The sequence below is a fragment of the Dendropsophus ebraccatus genome, chromosome 3 (assembly GCF_027789765.1).
Source record: "Dendropsophus ebraccatus isolate aDenEbr1 chromosome 3, aDenEbr1.pat, whole genome shotgun sequence".
In the NCBI taxonomy this organism is placed as follows: Eukaryota; Metazoa; Chordata; class Amphibia; order Anura; family Hylidae; genus Dendropsophus; species Dendropsophus ebraccatus.
The window spans coordinates 200,170,782-200,195,292 of record NC_091456.1 but is presented as its reverse complement, the minus strand read 5'-3'; the positions used below and the strand labels follow the sequence as shown (position 1 = coordinate 200,195,292).

At 51.3% G+C, this 24,511-nt stretch overlaps 1 protein-coding gene across 1 annotated transcript in view; it reads left to right on the top strand.

The window, feature by feature from the left end:
* The window catches only part of LOC138786694 (uncharacterized), a 38,613-nt gene extending 15,576 nt beyond the window's left edge, over positions 1-23,037 (top strand). The window contains exons 6-8 of the mRNA XM_069963675.1: positions 4,045-4,122; positions 4,217-4,299; positions 22,768-23,037. Of these exons, the coding sequence (XP_069819776.1) occupies positions 4,045-4,122; positions 4,217-4,299; positions 22,768-22,853 (247 nt within the window). The 3' untranslated portion in view covers positions 22,854-23,037. The remainder of the gene's footprint in view (positions 1-4,044; positions 4,123-4,216; positions 4,300-22,767) is intronic.
* The last annotated feature ends 1,474 nt before the right edge of the window (positions 23,038-24,511 follow it).

The window sequence follows — 24,511 nt, the reverse complement described above, 5'->3', positions numbered from 1 at the left end:
AGAAAGGTATATAGACAGTATACAGACAGGTATATAGACAGGATATAGATAGACAGGCCCTCAATAACAAGTAAGGTTCCAGGGCACAAGAGGACTTCCTATGAGATGTCAGAGCCCTGGTCCAGGGAGTGATAGGACCAGCCCTCTGACATCCAGACAGACTGACAGGGAGTGATAGGACCAGCCCTCTGACATCCAGACCAGACAGACTGACAGGGAGTGATAGGACCAGCCCTCTGACATCCAGACGAGCCAGACTGACAGGGAGTGATAGGACCAGCCCTCTGACATCCAGACCAGACAGACTGACAGGGAGTGATAGGACCAGCCCTCTGACATCCAGACGAGCCAGACTGACAGGGAGTGATAGGACCAGCCCTCTGACATCCAGACCACACAGACTGACAGGGAGTGATAGGACCAGCCCTCTGACATCCAGACCAGACAGAATGACAGGAAGTGATAGGACCAGCCCTCTGACATCCAGACCGCACAGACTGACAGGAAGTGATAGGACCAGCCCTCTGACATCCAGACCAGACAGAATGACAGGGAGTGATAGGACCAGCCATCTGACATTCAGACCTCACAGACTGACAGGGAGTTATAGGACCAGCCCTCTGACATCCAGACCACACAGACTGACAGGGAGTGATAGGACCATCCTTCTGAGATCCAGACCACACAGACTGACAGGGAGTGATAGGACCAGCCCTCTGACATCCAGACCAGACAGACTGACAGGGAGTGATAGGACCAGCCCTCTGACATCCAGACCACACAGACTGACAGGGAGTGATAGGACCAGTCCTCTGACATCCAGACCGCACAGACTGACAGGGAGTGATAGGACCAGCCCTCTGACATCCAGACCAGACAGACTGACAGGGAGTGATAGGACCAGCCCTCTGACATCCAGACCAGACAGACTGACAGGGAGTGATAGGACCAGCCCTCTGACATCCAGACCAGACAGATTGACAGGGAGAGATAGGACCAGCCCTCTGACATCCAGACCGCACAGACTGACAGGGAGTGATAGGACCAGCCCTCTGACATCCAGACCACACAGACTGACAGGGAGTGATAGGACCGGCCCTCTGACATCCAGACAGACTGACAGGGAGTGATAGGACCAGTCCTCTGACATCCAGACCACACAGACTGACAGGGCGTGATAGGACTAGCCCTCTGACATCCAGACCGCACAGACTGACGGAGTGATAGGACCAGCCCTCTGACATCCAGACCAGACAGACTGACAGGGAATGATAGGACCAGCCCTCTGACATCCAGACCACACAGACTGACAGGGCGTGATAGGACCAGCCCTCTGACATCCAGACCGCACAGACTGACAGGGAGTGATAGGACCAGCCCTCTAACATCCAGACCAGACAGACTGACAGGGAGTGATAGGACCAGCCCTCTGACATCCAGACCAGTCAGACTGACAGGGAGTGATAGGACCAGCCCTCTGACATCCAGACCACACAGACTGACAGGGAGTGATAGGACCAGCCCTCTGACATCCAGACCACACAGACTGACAGGGAGTGATAGGACCAGCCCTCTGACATCCAGACCGCACAGACTGACAGGGAGTGATAGGACCAGCCCTCTCACATCCAGACCAGACAGACTGACAGGTATGATAGGACCAGCCCTCTCACATCCAGACCGCACAGACTGACAGGGAGTTATAGGACCAGCCCTCTGACATTCAGACCGCACAGACTGACAGGGAGTGATAGGACCAGCCCTCTGACATCCAGACCAGAAAGACTGACAGGGAGTGATAGGACCAGCCCTCTGACATCCACACAGACTGACAGGGAGTGATAGGACCAGCCCTCTGACATCCAGACCACACAGACTGACAGGGAGTGATAGGACCAGCCCTCTGACATCCAGACCACACAGACTGACAGGGAGTGATAGGACCATTCCTCTGACATCCAGACCACACAGACTGACAGGGAGTGATAGGACCAGCCCTCTGACATCCAGACCAGACAGACTGACAGGGAGTGATAGGACCAGCCCTCTGACATCCAGACCAGGCAGACTGACAGGGAGTGATAGGACCAGCCCTCTAACATCCAGACCACACAGACTGACAGGGAATGATAGGACCAGCCCTCTGACATCCAGACCACACAGACTGACAGGAAGTGATAGGGCCAGCCCTCTGACATCCAGACCGCACAGACTGACAGGGAGTGATAGGACCAGCCCTTTGACATCCAGACCAGACAGACTGACAGAGAGTGATAGGACCAGCCCTCTGACATCCAGACCGCACAGACTGACATGGAGTGATAGGACCAGCCCTCTGACATCCAGACCACACAGACTGACAGGGATGATAGGACCTGCCCTCTCACATCCAGACCGCACAGACTGACAGGGAGTTATAGGACCAGCCCTCTGACATCCAGACCAGACAGACTGACAGGGAGTGATAGGACCAGCCCTCTGACATCCAGACCGCACAGACTGACAGGGAGTGATAGGACCAGCCCTCTGACATTCAGACCGCACAGACTGACAGGGAGTGATAGGACCAGCCCTCTGACATCCACACAGACTGACAGGGAGTGATAGGACCAGCCCTCTGACATCCAGACCACACAGACTGACAGGGAGTGATAGGACCAGCCCTCTGACATCCACACAGACTGACAGGGAGTGATAGGACCAGCCCTCTGACATCCAGACCAGACAGACTGACAGGGAGTGATAGGACCAGCCCTCTGACACCCAGACCAGACAGAATGACAGGGAGTGATAGGACCAGCCCTCTGACATCCAGACCACACAGACTGACAGGGAGTGATAGGACCAGCCCTCTGACATCCAGACCGTACAGACTGACAGGGAGTGATAGGACCAGCCCTCTGACATCCACACAGACTGACAGGAAGTGATAGGACCAGCCCTTTGACATCCAGACAAGACAGACTGACAGGGAGTGATAGGACCAGCCCTCTGACATCCAGACCAGACAGACTGACAGGGAGTGATAGGACCAGCCCTCTGACATCCAGACCACACAGACTGACAGGGAGTGATAGGACCAGCCCTCTCACATCCAGACCACACAGACTGACAGGGAGTGATAGGACCAGCCCTCCAACATCCAGACCACACAGACTGACAGGGAGTGATAGGACCAGCCCTCTGACATCCAGACTAGACAGACTGACAGGGAGTGATAGGACCAGCCCTCTGAAATCCAGACCAGACAGACTGACAGAAAGTGATAGGACCAGCCCTCTGACATCCAGACCAGACAGACTGACAGGGAAGGGAGGTAAGTGGAGAAGCGACTGTCCATTACTACTTTAATCCGTCTGCAGCCTGGTACTAGGCTAAAAGAAACCAGACGGGTGTGGTGGAACTTGTCAATCACAAGTGCTGGAATCAGACTTCAGACTGGTGCATGGAAACAATTCAGGCACGGAATCATGGCCAGAAGCGCAGTCTTGGCCATATTTTACAGGCACAGGACTGCGCTGTGGTCTGAACAGGTGCGGACATGACAGCAGCACTCCAAGGTACTTCAACAAAACTTGGTGTTTTGTTAACTCCCTAAAAAACGCATCGTTTGAGTGAAAACTTAAGACCATTCTGAAGAACTACCCCAAATACTCAGCAGTCAGGGACACTCACTTCACCTTCAGAGAGGAGGAAGAGAAACTGCCCATCCTCCTGGGAGAAGAGGAGAACATGACAGCTATAGTGGAATAATGTGCTGCCATAGACTGAGAGGGGCGTGATTTGCCATAGACTTCTATACCTCAACCCCTGGTGTTTCCTTATCCCTCCCCCCCTTATTATATTATTATAATGGACTTCCACACCCCATCCCCCTGGTGTGCCCCAATCTCTCACCCCTCAGTACCCAATGTCACCCTGCCAGCACAGCTTAGATACATAAGGGGACGTTCACAAACGTTGGAGTTTTATTGCATTAATTCTGGACAGCAATTACATGGGTTTTTTGAGAGATAACTCTGGTATATCTGCTCCTTGTTTCAGTATAACAGCAGCAGTGCCCCCAACATCAGCAGTGCCCCCAACAGCAGCAGTGCCCCCAACAGCAGAACCAAGTAACAGGTGAGTGGCTGGGTTATTAGAAACAGAGAAGATTGTCAGCAGAAGGCGTACCATCTGATATTTCTTCGATATTATCGTATGACTTCTCCATTAGGTTGACCATCTTTGTTATAGTGTTCTCCACCATGCTTGGGGTGGCTCTATTCATTGGTGTCATCAAGTTCATAAAAGCTAGAGGTAAGTCATTTCCCAGAGTGTACAGTATGTGTGACTTGTGACCCGACATCTTCAGGGGCGAAATAATTCCGCCACTTCTTGACCACAGTGCAATTACACCCAGTGACTCACAGGGGGCGTCTTCTCCTTTTATGTTTCTATGGACAGCTCATCGAACCTCTCACACCGTATGGTCTGCACATCCAGTCCCATCCCTACCTGCCTCCCATCTATAGTGCCCCAAACAGTAATTAGGCCCCTAGGTGTCCTGCACAATAATGTGGGGAAATAAGTGAGCTCGGGAAGGGGGGGAGGTAGATAAATCCCCCTAATAAGTAGGTCACTCCAATAGGTAGACAGGTCTATCCCTGTATGTAGTTTCCCCCACAGATAGATATAGATGTCCCCCAGTATATATGTAGATTTCCCTTGTTGATTGCCACATAGTAGCTAGTGTCCCTCTGTATATAGCTCCCAGTTGGCAGTGTTCTACTGTATATAACTCCCAGTTGGCAGTGCCCCCCCCTGTATATAGCCCTGTTGGCAGTGTCCCCCTGTATATAGCCCCCAGTTGGCAGTGTCCCCCTGTATATAGCCCCCAGTTGGCAGTGTCCCCCTGTATATAGCCCCCAGTTGGCAGTGTCCCCCTGTATAAAGCCCCCAGTTGGCAGTGTCCCCCTGTATATAGCCCCCAGTTGGCAGTGTCCCCCTGTATATAGCTCCCAGTTGTCAGTGTCTCCCTGTATATAGCCCCCAGTTGGCAGTGTCCCCCTGTATATAGCCCCCAGTTGGCAGTGTCCCCCTGTATATAGCCCCCAGTTGGCAGTGTCCCCCTGTATATAGCCCCCAGTTGGCAGTGTTCCCCTGTATATAGCCCCCAGTTGGCAGTGTCCCCCTGTATATAGCCCCCAGTTGGCAGTGTCCCCCTGTATATAGCCCCCAGTTGGCAGTGTTCCCCTGTATATAGCCCCCAGTTGGGAGGGTCCCCCTGTATATAGCCCCCAGTTGGGAGGGTCCCCCTGTATATAGCCCCCAGTTGGCAGTGTCCTCCTCTATATAGCCCCCAGTTGGCAGTGTCCCCCTGTATATAGCCCCCAGTTGGCAGTGTCCCCCTGTATATAGCTCCCAGTTGGCAGTGTCTCCCTGTATATGGCCCCCAGTTGGGAGGGTCCCCCTGTATATAGCTCCCAGTTGGCAGTGTCCCCTGTATATAGCTCCCAGTTGGCAGTGTCCTCCTCTATATAGCCCCCAGTTGGCAGTGTCCCCCTGTATATAGCCCCCAGTTGGCAGTGTCCCCCTGTATATAGCCCCCAGTTGGGAGGGTCCCCCTGTATATAGCTCCCAGTTGGCAGTGTCCTCCTGTATATAGCCCCCAGTTGTCAGTGTCCCCCTGTATATAGCTCCCAGTTGGCAGTGTCCCCCTGTATATAGCTCCCAGTTGGCAGTGTCCCCTGTATATAGCTCCCAGTTGGCAGTGTCCTCCTCTATATAGCCCCCAGTTGGCAGTGTCCCCCTGTATATAGCCCCCAGTTGGCAGTGTCCTCCTCTATATAGCCCCCAGTTGGCAGTGTCCCCCTGTATATAGCCCCCAGTTGGCAGTGTCCCCCTGTATATAGCCCCCAGTTGGCAGTGTCTCCCTGTATATAGCCCCCAGTTGGCAGTGTCCCCCTGTATATAGCTCCCAGTTGGCAGTGTCCCCTGTATATAGCCCCCAGTTGGCAGTGTCCCCCTGTATATAGCTCCCAGTTGGCAGTGTCCCCTGTATATTGCCCCCAGTTGGCAGTGTCCTCCTGTATATAGCCCCCAGTTGGCAGTGTCCTCCTGTATATAGCCCCCAGTTGGCAGTGTCCTCCTGTATATAGCTCCCAGTTGGCAATGTTCCCCTGTATATAGCCCCCAGTTGTCAGTGTCCCCCTGTATATAGCTCCCAGTTGGCAGTGTCCTCCTGTATATAGCCCCCAGTTGGCAGTGTCCCCCTGTATATAGCTCCCAGTTGGCAGTGTCCCCCTGTATATAGCCCCCAGTTGGCAGTGTCCCCCTGTATATAGCTCCCAGTTGACAGTGTCCTCCTATATATAGCCCCCAGTTGGCAGTGTCCCCCTGTATATAGCCCCCAGTTGGCAGTGTCCCCCTGTATATAGCTCCCAGTTGGCAGTGTCCCCCTGTATATAGCCCCCAGTTGGCAGTGTCCTCCTGTATATAGCTCCCAGTTGACAGTGTCCTCCTATATATAGCTCCCAGTTGGCAGTGTCCCCCTGTATATAACTCCCAGTTGGCAGTGTTCCCCTGTATATAGCTCCCAGTTGGGAGGGTCCCCCTGTATATAGCCCCCAGTTGGCAGTGTCCCCCTATATATAGCTCCCAGTTGGCAGTGTCCCCCTGTATATAGCCCCCAGTTGGCAGTGTCCCCCTGTATATAGCCCCCAGTTGGCAGTGTCCCCCTGTATATAGCCCCCAGTTGGCAGTGTCCCCCTGTATATTGTACCCAGTTGGCAGTGTCCCCCTATATATAGCCCCCAGTTGGCAGTGTCCCCCTGTATATAGCCCCCAGTTGGCAGTGTCCCCTGTATATAGCTCCCAGTTGGCAGTGTCCCCCTGTATATAGCCCCCAGTTGGCAGTGTCCCCCTGTATATAGCCCCCAGTTGGCAGTGTCCCCCTGTATATAGCCCCCAGTTGGCAGTGTCCCCCTGTATATTGTACCCAGTTGGCAGTGTCCCCCTATATATAGCCCCCAGTTGGCAGTGTCCCCCTGTATATAGCCCCCAGTTGGGAGGGTCCCCCTGTATATAGCCCCCAGTTGGCAGTGTCCCCCTGTATATAGCTCCCAGTTGGCAGTGTCCCCCTGTATGTAGCTCCCAGTTGGCAGTGTCCCCTGTATATAGCTCCCAGTTGGCAGTGTCCCCCTGTATATAGCCCCCAGTTGGCAGTGTCCCCCTGTATATAGCCCCCAGTTGGCAGTTTCCCCCTGTATATAGCCCCCAGTTGGCAGTGTCCCCCTGTATATAGCTCCCAGTTGGCAGTGTCCTCCTGTATATAGCTCCCAGTTGGCAGTGTCCCCTGTATATAGCCTCCAGTTGGCAGTGTCCCCCTGTATATAGCTCCCAGTTGGCAATGTCCCCTGTATATAGCCACCAGTTGGCAGTGTCCCCCTGTATATATCCCCCAGTTGGCAGTGTTCCCCTGTATATAGCTCCCAGTTGGCAGTGTCCCCCTGTATATAGCTCCCAGTTGGCAGTGTCCCCTGTATATAGCTCCCAGTTGGCAGTGTCCCCCTGTATATAGCCCCCAGTTGGCAGTGTCCCCCTGTATATAGCCCCCAGTTGGCAGTGTCCCCCTGTATATAGCCCCCAGTTGGCAGTGTCCCTCTGTATATAGCTCCCAGTTGGCAATGTTCCCCTGTATATAGCCCCCAGTTGTCAGTGTCCCCCTGTATATAGCCCCCAGTTGGCAGTGTCCCCTGTATATAGCTCCCAGTTGGCAGTGTCCCCCTGTATATAGCCCCCAGTTGGCAGTGTCCCCCTGTATATAGCCCCCAGTTGGCAGTGTCCCCTGTATATAGCCCCCAGTTGGCAGTGTCCCCCTGTATATAGCCCCCCGTTGGCAGTGTCCTCCTGTATATAGCCCCCAGTTGGCAGTGCCCCCCTGTATATAGCTCCCAGTTGGCAGTGTCCCCCTGTATATAGCCCCCAGTTGGCAGTGTCCCCATGTATATAGCCCCCAGTTGGCAGTGTTCTCCTGTATATAGCTCCTAGTTGGCAGTGTCCCCCTGTATATAGCTCCCAGTTGGCAGTGTCCCCCCTGTATATAGCCCCCAGTTGGCAGTGTCCCCCTGTATATAGCCCCCAGTTGGCAGTGTCCCCTGTATATAGCCCCCAGTTGGCAGTGTCCCCCTGTATATAGCCCCCCGTTGGCAGTGTCCTCCTGTATATAGCCCCCAGTTGGCAGTGCCCCCCTGTATATAGCTCCCAGTTGGCAGTGTCCCCCTGTATATAGCCCCCAGTTGGCAGTGTGCCCCTGTATATACCCCCCAGTTGGCAGTGTCCCTTGTATATAGCCCCCAGTTGGCAGTGTCCCCCTGTATATAGCCCCCAGTTGGCAGTGTCCTCCTGTATATAGCCCCCAGTTGGCAGTGTCCTCCTGTATATAGCCCCCAGTTGGCAGTGTCCTTCTGTATATAGCCCCCAGTTGGCAGTGTCCTCCTGTATATAGCTCCCAGTTGGCAGTGTCCCCCTGTATATAGCTCCCATTTGGCAGTGTCCCCCTGTATATAGCTCCCAGTTGGCAGTGTCCCCCTGTATATAGCCCCCAGTTGGCAGTGTTCCCCTGTATATAGCTCCCATTTGGCAGTGTCCCCCCTGTATATAGCCCCCAGTTGGCAGTGTCCCCCTGTATATAGCTCCCAGTTGGCAGTGTCCCCCTGTATATAGCCCCCAGTTGGCAGTGTCCCCTGTATATAGCCCCCAGTTGGCAGTGTCTCCCTGTATATAGCTCCCATTTGGCAGTGTCCCCCTGTATATAGCTCCCAGTTGGCAGTGTCCCCCTGTATATAGCCCCCAGTTGGCAGTGTTCCCCTGTATATAGCTCCCATTTGGCAGTGTCCCCCCTGTATATAGCCCCCAGTTGGCAGTGTCCCCCTGTATATAGCTCCCAGTTGGCAGTGTCCCCCTGTATATAGCCCCCAGTTGGCAGTGTCCCCCTGTATATAGCCCCCAGTTGGCAGTGTCCCCTGTATATAGCCCCCAGTTGGCAGTGTCTCCCTGTATATAGCCCCCAGTTGGGAGGGTCCTCCTGTATATAGCCCCCAGTTGGCAGTGTCTCCCTGTATATAGCTCCCAGTTGGCAGTGTCCCCCTGTATATAGCCCCCAGTTGGCAGTGTTCCCCTGTATATAGCTCCCATTTGGCAGTGTCCCCCCTGTATATAGCCCCCAGTTGGCAGTGTCCCCCTGTATATAGCTCCCAGTTGGCAGTGTCCCCCTGTATATAGCCCCCAGTTGGCAGTGTCCCCCTGTATATAGCCCCCAGTTGGCAGTGTCCCCTGTATATAGCCCCCAGTTGGCAGTGTCTCCCTGTATATAGCCCCCAGTTGGGAGGGTCCTCCTGTATATAGCCCCCAGTTGGCAGTGTCTCCCTGTATATAGCCCCCAGTTGTCAGTGTCCCCCTGTATATAGCTCCCAGTTGGCAGTGTCCTCCTGTATATAGCCCCCAGTTGGCAGTGTCTCCCTGTATATAGCCTCCAGTTGGCAGTGTCCCCCTGTATATAGCTCCAAGTTGGCAGTGTCCCCCTGTATATAGCTCCCAGTTGTCAGTGTCCCCCTGTATATAGCTCCCAGTTGGCAGTGTCCCCTGTATATAGCTGCCAGTTGGCAGTGTCCCCCTGTATATAGCCCCTAGTTGGCAGTGTCCCTCTGTATATAGCTCCCAGTTGGCAATGTTCCCCTGTATATAGCCCCCAGTTGTCAGTGTCCCCCTGTATATAGTCCCCAGTTGGCAGTGTCCCCTGTATATAGCCCCCAGTTGGCAGTGTCCCCCTGTATATAGCTCCCAGTTGGCAGTGTCCCCTGTATATAGCCCCCAGTTGGCAGTGTCCCCTGTATATAGCCCCCAGTTGGCAGTGTTCTCCTGTATATAGCCCCCAGTTGGCAGTGTCCCCCTGTATATAGCCCCCCGTTGGCAGTGTCCTCCTGTATATAGCCCCCAGTTGGCAGTGTCCCCTGTATATAGCCCCCAGTTGGCAGTGTCCCCTGTATATAGCCCCCAGTTGGCAGTGTCCCCCTGTATATAGCCCCCCGTTGGCAGTGTCCTCCTGTATATAGCCCCCAGTTGGCAGTGCCCCCCTGTATATAGCTCCCAGTTGGCAGTGTTTCCCTGTATATAGCTCCCAGTTGGCAGTGTCCCCCTGTATATAGCCCCCAGTTGGCAGTGTGCCCCTGTATATACCCCCCAGTTGGCAGTGTCCCCTGTATATAGCCCCCAGTTGGCAGTGTCCCCTGTATATAGCCGCCAGTTGGCAGTGTCCCCTGTATATAGCCCCCAGTTGGCAGTGTCCTTCTGTATATAGCCCCCAGTTGGCAGTGTCCTCCTGTATATAGCCCCCAGTTGGCAGTGTTCCCCTGTATATAGCTCCCAGTTGGCAGTGTCCCCCTGTATATAGCTCCCAGTTGGCAGTGTCCCCCTGTATATAGCCCCCAGTTGGCAGTGTCCCCCTGTATATAGCTCCCAGTTGGCAGTGTCCCCCTGTATATAGCTCCCAGTTGGCAGTGTCCCCCTGTATATAGCCCCCAGTTGGCAGTGTCCCCCTGTATATAGCTCCCAGTTGGCAGTGTCCCCCTGTATTTAGCCCCCAGTTGGCAGTGTCCCCCTGTATATAGCTCCCAGTTGGCAGTGTCCCCCTGTATATAGCTCCGAGTTGGCAGTGTCCCCCTGTATATAGCTCCCAGTTGGCAGTGTCCCCCTGTATATAGCCCCCAGTTGGCAGTGTTCTCCTGTATATAGCTCCCAGTTGGCAGTGTCCCCCTGTATATAGCTCCCAGTTGGCAGTGTCCCCCTGTATATAGCTCCCAGTTGGCAGTGTCCCCCTGTATATAGCCCCCAGTTGGCAGTGTCCCCCTGTATATAGCTCCCAGTTGGCAGTGTCCCCCCTGTATATAGCCCCCAGTTGGCAGTGTCCCCCTGTATATAGCCCCCAGTTGGCAGTGTCCCCCTGTATATAGCCCCCAGTTGGCAGTGTCCCCTGTATATAGCCCCCAGTTGGCAGTGTCCCCCTGTATATAGCCCCCAGTTGGGAGGGTCCTCCTGTATATAGCCCCCAGTTGGCAGTGTCTCCCTGTATATAGCTCCCAGTTGTCAGTGTCTCCCTGTATATAGCTCCCAGTTGGCAGTGTCCCCTGTATATAGCCCCCAGTTGGCAGTGTCTCCCTGTATATAGCTCCCAGTTGGCAGTGTCCTCCTGTATATAGCCCCCAGTTGGCAGTGTCCTCCTGTATATAGCCCCCAGTTGTCAGTGTCCCCCTGTATATAGCTCCCAGTTGGCAGTGTCCTCCTGTATATAGCCCCCAGTTGGCAGTGTCTCCCTGTATATAGCTCCCAGTTGGCAGTGTCCTCCTGTATATAGCCCCCAGTTGGCAGTGTCTCCCTGTATATAGCCCCCAGTTGGCAGTGTCCCCCTGTATATAGCTCCCAGTTGGCAGTGTCCCCTGTATATAGCCGCCAGTTGGCAGTGTCCCCCTGTATATAGCTCCCAGTTGTCAGTGTCCCCCTGTATATAGCTCCCAGTTGGCAGTGTCCTCCTCTATATAGCCCCCAGTTGGCAGTGTCTCCCTGTATATAGCTCCCAGTTGGCAGTGTCCCCCTGTATATAGCCCCCAGTTGGCAGTGTCTCCCTGTATATAGCCCCCAGTTGGCAGTGTCCTCCTGTATATAGCCCCCAGTTGGCAGTGTCTCCCTGTATATAGCCTCCAGTTGGCAGTGTCCCCCTGTATATAGCTCCAAGTTGGCAGTGTCCCCCTGTATATAGCTCCCAGTTGGCAGTGTCCCCTGTATATAGCCCCCAGTTGGCAGTGTCCCCTGTATAAAGCCCCCAGTTGGCAGTGTCCCTCTGTATATAGCTCCCAGTTGGCAATGTTCCCCTGTATATAGCCCCCAGTTGTCAGTGTCCCCCTGTATATAGCCCCCAGTTGGCAGTGTCCCCCTGTATATAGCCCCCAGTTGGCAGTGTCCCCCTGTATATAGCCCCCAGTTGGCAGTGTCCCCCTGTATATAGCCCCCAGTTGGCAGTGTCCCCCTGTATATAGCCCCCAGTTGGGAGGGTCCCCCTGTATATAGCCCCCAGTTGGCAGTGTTCCCCTGTATATAGCCCCCAGTTGGCAGTGTCCCCCTGTATATAGCTCCCAGTTGGCAGTGTCCCCCCCCCCCTGTATATAGCTCCCAGTTGGCAGTGTCCCCCTGTATATAGCTCCCAGTTGGCAGTGTCCCCCTGTATATAGCTCCCAGTTGGCAGTGTCCTCCTGTATATAGCCCCCAGTTGGCAGTGTCCCCCTGTATATAGCCCCCAGTTGGCAGTGTCCCCCTGTATATAGCCCCCAGTTGGCAGTGTCCCCCTGTATATAGCCCCCAGTTGTCAGTGTCCCCCTGTATATAGCCCCCAGTTGACAGTGTCCCCTGTATATAGCCCCCAGTTGGCAGTGTTCCCCTGTATATAGCCCCCAGTTGGCAGTGTCCCCCTGTATATAGCTCCCAGTTGGCAGTGCCCCATGTATATAGCTCCCAGTTGGCAGTGTCCCCCTGTATATAGCCCCCAGTTGGCAGTGTCCCCTGTATATAGCCCTGTTGGCAGTGTCCTCCTGTATATAGCTCCCAGTTGGCAGTGTCCCCCTGTATATAGCTCCCAGTTGGGAGGGTCCCCCTGTATATAGCTCCCAGTTGGCAGTGTCCCCCTGTATATAGCCCCCAGTTGGCAGTGTCCCCTGTATATAGCCCCCAGTTGGCAGTGTCCTCCTGTATATAGCCTCCAGTTGGCAGTGTCCTCCTGTATATAGCTCCCAGTTGGCAGTGTCCCCCTGTATATAGCCCCCAGTTGGCAGTGTCCCCCTGTATATAGCCCCCAGTTGTCAGTGTCCCCCTGTATATAGCCTCCAGTTGGCAGTGTCCCCCTGTATATAGCCCCCAGTTGGCAGTGTCCTCCTGTATATAGCCCCCAGTTGGCAGTGTCCTTCTGTATATAGCTCCCAGTTGGCAGTGTCCCCCTGTATATAGCTCCCAGTTGGCAGTGTCCCCCTGTATATAGCCTCCAGTTGGCAGTGTCCTTCTGTATATAGCTCCCAGTTGGCAGTGTCCCCCTGTATATAGCCCCCAGTTGGCAGTGTCCCCCTGTATATAGCCCCCAGTTGGCAGTGTCCCCCTGTATATAGCCCCCAGTTGGCAGTGTCCCCCTGTATATAGCCCCCAGTTGGCAGTGTCCCCCTGTATATAGCTCCCAGTTGGCAGTGTCCCCTGTATATAGCCCCCAGTTGTCAGTGTCCCCCTGTATATAGCCCCCAGTTGTCAGTGTCCCCCTGTATATAGCCTCCAGTTGGCAGTGTCCCCCTGTATATAGCCCCTAGTTGGCAGTGTCCCCCTCTATATACCCCCCAGTTGGCAGTGTCCTCCTGTATATAGCCCCCAGTTGGCAGTGTCCTTCTGTATATAGCTCCCAGTTGGCAGTGTCCCCCTGTATATAGCTCCCAGTTGGCAGTGTCCCCCTGTATATAGCCTCCAGTTGGCAGTGTCCTTCTGTATATAGCTCCCAGTTGGCAGTGTCCCCCTGTATATAGCCCCCAGTTGGCAGTGTCCCCCTGTATATAGCCCCCAGTTGGCAGTGTCCCCCTGTATATAGCTCCCAGTTGGCAGTGTCCCCCTGTATATAGCTCCCAGTTGGCAGTGTCCCCCTGTATATAGCTCCCAGTTGGCAGTGTCCCCCTGTATATAGCCCCCAGTTGGCAGTGTCCCCCTGTATATAGCTCCCAGTTGGCAGTGTCCCCCTCTATATACCCCCCAGTTGGCAGTGTCCCCCTGTATATAGCCCCCAGTTGGCAGTGTCCCCCTGTATATAGCTCCCAGTTGGCAGTGTCCTCCTGTATATAGCCCCCAGTTGGCAGTGTCCTCCTGTATATAGCCCCCAGTTGGCAGTGTCCCCCTGTATATAGCTCCCAGTTGGCAGTGTCCTCCTGTATATAGCCCCCAGTTGGCAGTGTCCTCCTGTATATAGCCCCCAGTTGGCAGTGTCCCCCTGTATATAGCTCCCAGTTGGCAGTGTCCTCCTGTATATAGCCCCCAGTTGGCAGTGTCCCCCTGTATATAGCCCCCAGTTGGCAGTGTTCCCCTGTATATAGCCCCCAGTTGGGAGGGTCCCCCTGTATATAGCCCCCAGTTGGCAGTGTCCCCCTGTATATAGCTCCCAGTTGGCAGTGTCCTCCTGTATATAGCCCCCAGTTGGCAGTGTCCTTCTGTATATAGCTCCCAGTTGGCAGTGTCCCCCTGTATATAGCTCCCAGTTGGCAGTGTCCCCCTGTATATAGCCCCCAGTTGGCAGTGTCCCCCTCTATATACCCCCCAGTTGGCAGTGTCCTCCTGTATATAGCTCCCAGTTGGCAGTGTCCCCCCTGTATATAGCCCCCAGTTGGCAGTGTCCCCCTGTATATAGCCCCCAGTTGGCAGTGTCCCCCTGTATATAGCCTCCAGTTGGCAGTGTCCTTCTGTATATAGCTCCCAGTTGGCAGTGTCCCCCTGTATATAGCCCCCAGTTGGCAGTGTCCCCCTGTATATAGCCCCCAGTTGGCAGTGTCCCCCTGTATATAGCCCCCAGTTGGCAGTGTCCCCCTGTATATAGCCCCCAGTTGGCAGTGTCCCCCTGTATATAGCCCCCAGTTGGCAGTGTCCCTCTGTATATAGCTCCCAGTTGGCAGTGTCCCCTGTATATAGCCCCCAGTTGTCAGTGTCCCCCTGTATATAGCCCCCAGTTGTCAGTGTCCCCCTGTATATAGCCCCCAGTTGGCAGTGTTCCCCTGTATATAGCCCCCAGTTGTCAGTGTCCCCCTGTATATAGCCCCCAGTTGTCAGTGTCCCCCTGTATATAGCCCCCAGTTGGCAGTGTCCCCTGTATATAGCTCCCAGTTGGCAGTGTCCCCCTGTATATAGCCCCCAGTTGGCAGTGTTCCCCTGTATATAGCCCCCAGTTGTCAGTGTCCCCCTGTATATAGCCCCCAGTTGGCAGTGCCCCCCTGTATATAGCCCCCAGTTGGCAGTGTCCCCCTGTATATAGCTCCCAGTTGGCAGTGTCCCCTGTATATAGCTCCCAGTTGGCAGTGTCCCCCTGTATATAGCCCCCAGTTGGCAGTGTTCCCCTGTATATAGCCCCCAGTTGGCAGTGTCCCCCTGTATATAGCCCCCAGTTGGCAGTGTCCCCCCTGTATATAGCTCCAAGGTATAAGCATAAAGGTACTCTCCAGCTCGCTAGATTGTTTTTAAACCTTTATTGTGTGATATTTAAAAGGCCGACGCGTTTCGGGCTATCTTGCCCTTATTCATGGCTCTAAACAACATGGAATACAGTGTATTAGAACATACATATCTACATATACAACCATGTAAGTAACAAAACAGATAAAAGAAAACAACCCTAATGTAAAGCATATATACATACAGAAATGTGAATGACATGCACTGAAACAAATACATGACGTTAGTGATGTTAATATTAAAACATGCAATGTCACGTATGAATTGAAAAAAGTACTGGGATGAAAGAAATGCTTGAATGAAAATGCTAGGATGAGAAAAAAAAAAAAAAAAAAAAAAAGCAGCCAGACATTTCATTACTCAACATAGTGGAGACATTAGGTCGCTTGAATGTTATGCGATAGACCGAGTCAATAAACCTACTAGAGGGGGCGACTGGAGAAGAACTCTCCTAAAAAGAGAAGCAGAATGGATATTTAGATTAGACACGAGGTCCCCTAATGGTTTAAATATCAAAAATGATTTGAGTTTTTTTCACTAATGTTGCTTTAAGTTTGGTGTTTCCTTTGTACTTTCCCCTTCCTTTATACTTATTTATTCATTTAATTTTATTTTTCACATTTGTTTCAATTCTGTTCCCATAAACCCCTTTCCCCCTTTTTATTTATTTTTCATTTTATTTTATTTTATTTTATTTTTATTTCAATTCTTCTCTTTTTTATTTTTCATGATTTTTTGATTTTTTTGATTTTTTGATTTCTTTATAAATTTTTTTTTTTTTTTTTCTCATCTCACATACAACTTAATTATTTCCATTCTGCCCTACACACATAAGTTTAGACTTACTTGTGTCCATAGAGTTTCCATCCTTTTCATTAGTTTCTCACATCTTAATCCAGTTTCTCTTTATCTGATATACTCTACACATCATCCATTCTTCTGCTGTCTGATGCTGCGTTCCAGACTGGAACGCATCACATGACTTTCCCAGAGATCAGCTGCTCTCTAGCATGTGATCATCTGTGTTCCGAACGGAGCGCATCACATGACCTCTCTGGAGACCAGCCGCTTTCAGCACGTGATCGCTCTTGGGACCCGGAATACCTACATCATCCGGTGAGCGTGGGCGATCACGTGATCCGCATCTAGATAGCCATACCCAGCCAGCAGGTGTTCCACTTTGTGGTGCGTTCCACGTTGGAACGCATTACGGGGTGCTCACAGCAGCACGCGACGTCGCGATTATGACGTCACCTCAATCACCTTGGCTCCACTCCCGCCCTCACTTGCAGCTATTTAAGGACACACAGTGGTAAGCAGACAGTCCTTGTGGCGGGGCTACTGACGCCACTCTGCTCACCTTCTTCCTTTATCATTGTAGGGCATGGACAGGGGTAAGTCTATCTTATTATTACACATCGAACAAACATTTGCCATCTTCATTCATGTTATTGTTTGTTCATAACAGCATTATGGCTTATATATTTATAAAAAAAATTTTTTTTTTTTTTTTTATCTTATCTTGTCTAGAATAGTCCCCCCTTATATTTTGGGTGACGACTTCTTAATTCATGGGTCGTCCTGGGACCTCCTGACAGAGGTATGCTATTTGAAATAACTTTTGGCATTATTTGAACCGATAGTCAAATAAGATTTTCTTTTGTACATATATTAGGTTCATCATATTAGTGCATTCGGGCAGTCTTCATATACACATGCTTATAGGTATAAGAGAGGGACTACAGACAAATCCTTGTTTAAGAAGAACCCAGATAAATTTCCAAGCAGTAGGAACCGGATAGGTATACTCAGGACACATTATATAATAGTTTTTTTTTTTTTTTTTTTTTCTCATCCTAGCATTTTCATTCAAGCATTTCTTTCATCCCAGTACTTTTTTCAATTCATACGTGACATTGCATGTTTTAATATTAACATCACTAACTTCATGTATTTGTTTCAGTGCATGTCATTCACATTTCTGTATGTATATATGCTTTACATTAGGGTTGTTTTCTTTTATCTGTTTTGTTACTTACATGGTTGTATATGTAGATATGTATGTTCTAATACACTGTATTCCATGTTGTTTAGAGCCATGAATAAGGGCAAGATAGCCCGAAACGCGTCGGCCTTTTAAATATCACACAATAAAGGTTTAAAAGCAATCAAGCGAGCTGGAGAGTACCTTTATGCTTATACCTTGTTGGATGCCCTTGGGTCCGGGGGTTTTTTCTCGCGTGCTCGTGGAGAGGCATACAGCCAAAACAAGAACACCACATTCCATTTAAAGGGGCCTTTACGTTGCGAGTGCTGACCACTCTTTGTTTTTTGCATAAAGCTCCAAGTTGTCAGTGTCCTCCTGTATATAGCCCCCAGTTGGCAGTGTCCCCTGTATATAGCTCCCAGTTGGCAGTGTCCCCTGTATATAGCTCCCAGTTGGCAGTGTTCCCCTGTATATAGCTCCCAGTTGGCAGTGTCCCCTGTATATAGCTCCCAGTTGGCAGTGTCCCCCTGTATATAGCTCCCAGTTGGCAGTGTTCCCCTGTATATAGCCCCCAGTTGGCAGTGTCCCCTGTATATAGCTCCCAGTTGGCAGTGTCCCCCTGTATATAGCTCCCAGTTGGCAGTGTTTCCCTGTATATAGCTCCCAGTTGGCAGTGTCCCCCTGTATATAGCTCCCAGTTGGCAGTGTTCCCCTGTATATAGCTCCCAGTTGGCAGTGTCCCCCTGTATATAGCCCCCAGTTGGGAGGGTCCCCCTGTATATAGCTCCCAGTTGGGAGGGTCCCCCTGTATATAGCTCCCAGTTGGGAGGGTCCCCCTGTATATAGCTCCCAATTGGGAGGGTCCCCCTGTATATAGCTCCGAGTTGGGAGGGTCCCCCTGTATATAGCTCCCAGTTGGGAGGGTCCCCCTGTATATAGCTCCCAGTTGGGAGGGTCCCCCTGTATATAGCCATATGTATGCAGAGTCCCCCTGTAGATTGCTGCTTGCGCACATGGTCCACTGCAGTATTCATCTCTATGGGTGTCCTGAGGATGTCTATATAGTTACAGGGGGCAGTTATAACTGTGACAGCCCCCCCCCCCCCTTATTTACCCCCCTGGACATCTTCTTGTGTCTTATCCTGAATGTTCTCACATTTATTCCAGGACACAACGGAGGAGCAGGAATATGAGATTAAAGTGGGGTAAGTTACCTATTTATAATACACCCCCGGCTGGCAGATATAGTGGGGTCCTCCCTGTATAATACACCCCCAGCTGGCAGATATAGTGGGGTCCTCCCTGTATAATACACCCCCAGCTGGCAGATATAGTGGGGTCCTCCCTGTATAATACACCCCCAGCTGGCAGATATAGTGGGGTCCTCCCTGTATAATACACCCCCGGCTGGCAGATATAGTGGGGTCCTCCCTGTATAATACACCCCCAGCTGGCAGATATAGTGGGGTCCTCCCTGTATAATACACCCCCGGCTGGCAGATATAGTGGGGTCCTCCCTGTATAATACACCCCCGGCTGGCAGATATAGTGGGGTCCTCCCTGTATAATACACCCCCGGCTGGCAGATATAGTGGGGTCCTCCCTCTATAATACACCCCCGGCTGGCAGATATAGTGGGGTCCTCCCTGTATAATACACCCCCGGCTGGCAGATATAGTGGGGTCCTCCCTGTATAATACACCCCCGGCTGGCAGATATAGTGGGGTCCTCCCTGTATAATACACCCCCGGCTGGCAGATATAGTGGGGTCCTCCCTCTATAATACACCCCCGGCTGGCAGATATAGTGGGGTCCTCCCTGTATAATACACCTCCGGCTGGCAGATATAGTGGGGTCCTCCCTCTATAATACACCTCCGGCTGGCAGATATAGTGGGGTCCTCCCTGTATAATACACCCCCGGCTGGCAGATATAGTGGGGTCCTCCCTGTATAATACACCCCCGGCTGGCAGATATAGTGGGGTCCTCCTTGTATAATACACCTCCGGCTGGCAGATATATTGGGGTCCTCCCTGTATAATACACCTCCGGCTGGCAGATATAGTGGGGTCCTCCCTCTATAATACACCCCCAGCTGGCAGATATAGTGGGGTCCTCCCTGTATAATACACCCCCGGCTGGCAGATATAGTGGGGTCCTCCCTGTATAATACACCCCCGGCTGGCAGATATAGTGGGGTCCTCCCTGTATAATACACCTCCGGCTGGCAGATATAGTGGGGTCCTCCCTGTATAATACACCCCCGGCTGGCAGATATAATGGGGTCCTCCCTCTATAATACACCCCCGGCTGGCAGATATAGTGGGGTCCTCCCTGTATAATACACCTCCGGCTGGCAGATATAGTGGGGTCCTCCCTGTATAATACACCCCCGGCTGGCAGATATAGTGGGGTCCTCCCTGTATAATACACCTCCGGCTGGCAGATATAGTGGGGGTCCTCCCTGTATAATACACCCCCGGCTGGCAGATATAGTGGGGTCCTCCCTGTATAATACACCCCCGGCTGGCAGATATAGTGGGGTCCTCCCTGTATAATACACCCCCGGCTGGCAGATATAGTGGGGTCCTCCCTGTATAATACACCCCCGGCTGGCAGATATAGTGGGGTCCTCCCTGTATAATACACCCCCAGCTGGCAGATATAGTGGGGTCCTCCCTGTATAATACACCCCCGGCTGGCAGATATAGTGGGGTCCTCCCTGTATAATACACCTCAGGCTGGCAGATATAGTGGGGTCCTCCCTGTATAATACACCCCCAGCTGGCAGATATAGTGGGGTCCTCCCTCTATAATACACCCCCAGCTGGCAGATATAGTGGGGTCCTCCCTGTATAATACACCCCCGGCTGGCAGATATAGTGGGGTCCTCCCTGTATAATACATCCCCGGCTGGCAGATATAGTGGGGTCCTCCCTATATAATACACCTCAGGCTGGCAGATATAGTGGGGTCCTCCCTGTATAATACACCCCCGGCTGGCAGATATAGTGGGGTCCTCCCTGTATAATACACCCCCGGCTGGCAGATATAGTGGGGTCCTCCCTGTATAATACACCCCCGGCTGGGAGATATAGTGGGGTCCTCCCTGTATAATACACCCCCGGCTGGCAGATATAGTGGGGTCCTCCCTGTATAATACACCTCCGGCTGGCAGATATAGTGGGGTCCTCCCTGTATAATACACCTCCGGCTGGCAGATATAGTGGGGTCCTCCCTGTATAATACACCCCCGGCTGGCAGATATAGTGGGGTCCTCCCTGTATAATACACCCCCGGCTGGCAGATATAGTGGGGTCCTCCCTGTATAATACACCTCAGGCTGGCAGATATAGTGGGGTCCTCCCTGTATAATACACCTCCGGCTGGCAGATATAGTGGGGTCCTCCCTGTATAATACACCCCCCGCTGGCAGATATAGTGGGGTCCTCCCTGTATAATACACCCCCGGCTGGCAGATATAGTGGGGTCCTCCCTGTATAATACACCCCCGGCTGGCAGATATAGTGGGGGTCCTCCCTGTATAATACACCTCCGGCTGGCAGATATAGTGGGGTCCTCCCTGTATAATACACCCCCGGCTGGCAGATATAGTGGGGTCCTCCCTCTATAATACACCCCCGGCTGGCAGATATAGTGGGGTCCTCCCTCTATAATACACCCCCGGCTGGCAGATATAGTGGGGTCCTCCCTGTATAATACACCCCCGGCTGGCAGATATAGTGGGGTCCTCCCTGTATAATACACCCCCGGCTGGCAGATATAGTGGGGGTCCTCCCTGTATAATACACCTCCGGCTGGCAGATATAGTGGGGTCCTCCCTGTATAATACACCCCCGGCTGGCAGATATAGTGGGGTCCTCCCTCTATAATACACCCCCGGCTGGCAGATATAGTGGGGTCCTCCCTCTATAATACACCTCCGGCTGGCAGATATAGTGGGGTCCTCCCTGTATAATACACCCCCGGCTGGCAGATATAGTGGGGTCCTCCCTGTATAATACACCCCCGGCTGGCAGATATAGTGGGGTCCTCCCTGTATAATACACCCCCGGCTGGCAGATATAGTGGGGTCCTCCCTCTATAATACACCTCCGGCTGGCAGATATAGTGGGGTCCTCCCTGTATAATACACCCCCGGCTGGCAGATATAGTGGGGTCCTCCCTGTATAATACACCCCCGGCTGGCAGATATAGTGGGGTCCTCCCTGTATAATACACCTCCGGCTGGCAGATATAGTGGAGTCCTCTCTGTATAATACACCTCCGGCTGGCAGATATAGTGGGGTCCTCCCTGTATAATACACCTCCGGCTGGCAGATATAGTGGGGGTCCTCCCCGTATAATACACCTCCGGCTGGCAGATATAGTGGGGTCCTCCCTGTATAATACACCTCCGGCTGGCAGATATAGTGGGGTCCTCCCTGTATAATACACCCCCGGCTGGCAGATATAGTGGGGTCCTCCCTGTATAATACACCCCCGGCTGGCAGATATAGTGGGGTCCTCCCTGTATAATACACCCCCGGCTGGCAGATATAGTGGAGTCCTCTCTGTATAATACACCTCCGGCTGGCAGATATAGTGGGGTCCTCCCTGTATAATACACCTCCGGCTGGCAGATATAGTGGGGTCCTCCCTGTATAATACACCCCCGGCTGGCAGATATAGTGGGGTCCTCCCTGTATAATACACGTCCGCCAGCTCCCTCTATAATACACGTCCGTCAGCTCCCTCTATAATACACCTCTCCTCTCGATGCCAGTAGGTGTCAGGATTGGACTCCATAGCCTCCTGCTCTTCTCTCTGAGCTCCTGAGGCTGCTGGACACATCCCCTGCTGAATACATTACAGGTTCTTGTTTCTTAAAAGGGTAATACCACAGCTGGGGGATGGGAAAAAGAGTCATGTGACCTGCCGTAACCATCCTGATGGATCCTGGTCCCCGCGGCTTCCTGTGAAACCTTATCCCTGCAGGAACTCCCTGCTCAGCCAATCACTGTCCTCACTGGAGACCCGCCCCCACCTGTGATTGGCTGGTGAACAATTCCTGTGGGGACATTGTGTTACAGGAACCAGGAAGGGACAGAGGGCAGTGGGGACCGGGAGATGTGGGGGATGGGGCGGTTGAGCACGGCAAGGCCAATAATTCCTATTGTTTGCAAGAGGATGGTAGCTATGCTGGCCCCTGTGACCAGGTCCTGATGATACGAAATAAAGCTACTAACATATTACTACTAACATCTCTTTTATCTGAATTCTCTTCACAATGTACACACTATCTTTTCTCTTTTCCTTTTTACATACCTTTCACATTCATATCTTTTTACACTTTTTATACAATTTTTCACACATTTTTTTCCCATACTTCTCTTTTTACGTATATTTTGTATATTTTTTTATTTATTACTATATGTTTTCTGTAATCTCGGGTGGTTTTACTACACACGTATGACTGTTCCGCTCTTCTTCTCCTGCTCTTCTAGATGTAATTGCGGTCCATCATCGAGATGAGGTCGGTAATGGAGAAACCATACCGTACATGAATGACTTCCCATGGATGCAGACTTAGGCTATGGAACACAATATTTTCCCCATCTTTTTGGACAGCCGACATTTTTCCTCAAAAACAATTCAAATTACAAGCACAGTATTATAATATACTTAAGGCCTTGTGGTTTAACTAACTTCTTATGTGGCAATATGTGGAATTATGTGACATATATATGTAATGTATTAAATGAGATTGCACTGTGCTATTGCGTTTGGATTGGGGAACTTTGGTTACCACATTGGGTGATATGTCCCGTCACCTACTATTGTTTCTCCCATGCACATAGGGATTAGGTGGTTTTCTTTACGGATCCATTCTGCTTTGGGGCCAAGGGTATCTATATTTCTTAGTTGCTTCTATAGTTATTAGTGTCTATATTGTATCTATAGTTATTAGTGTCTATATTGTATCTATAGTTATTAGTGTCTATATTGTATCTATAGTTATTAGTGTCTATATTATATCTATAGTTATTAGTGTCTATATTGTATCTATAGTTATTAGTGTCTATATTGCTTCTATTGTATCTATATTGAGATATGACTTGTATATGTATCTATATTGAGATACCACATGGGTATGTATCTATATTGAGATACCACATGGGTATGTATCTATAATGAGATACCACATGGGTATGTATCTATAATGAGATACGACCTGGGTATGTATCTACAGTATATTGAGATACCACATGAGTATGTATCTATATTGAGATACGACCTGGGTATATATCTATATTGAGATACGACCTGGGTATATATCTATATTGAGATATGACTTGGGTGTGTATCTATATTGAGATATGACTTGGGTATGAATCTATATTGAGATACCACATGGGTATGTATCTATATTGAGATATGACCTGGGTATGTATCTATATTGAGATATTACCTGGGTATGTATCTATATTGAGATACACCTGAATATGTATCTATATTGAGATACGACCTGGGTATGTATCTATATTGAGATATCCCTTGGGTATGTATCTATATTGAGATACCACATGGGTATGTATCTATATTGAGATACGACCTGGGTATATATCTAAACTGAGATACGCCTGAATATGTATCTATACTGAGATACGACCTGGGTATGTCACTACTGATTGTCCCTGGGATGGTATTCTTGGCATGCTGTGCGCCCCGTGATTTCTGTGTACATGCGCATTGTTCATCTTCTCTAATCAGAGTCTCCCATTTTCCATTTTCTGTGTCCTTATGGTCCAGACCGCCAGGATGATTTCCAGTACCCTCCCTATCTGTCCCCCATCTATAGTGCCCCAAACAGTTATAATAGTGGATGAAATATACGAGGGAACTATAATGTGTCACAGGTGAACCAGGGACACCTTAGAATTGGGGCCTCCTATCTTCAAAAAAGCTCCAGCTGACAGATAAAGTGGGGGTCCTCCCTTACAATATATCTCTACTGTCAATGCCACTAGGTGTCAAGATTGGAATCCATTGCCTCCAACAAACCAGGGTTCTGCTCTTGCCACTGAGCTCCTTAGACTGCTGGACAGCTCACTTGCTGAATACATTACAGGTTCTAAAATGGGTATTTGGTTATCTTGGGTTGCCTAAAAAGGAAAAAAAAGTCATAGCTCCTGGTCTCTGCTGCTTTCTGTGACATTTCGTCCCTGTAGGAACTCCCTGCTCAGCGAT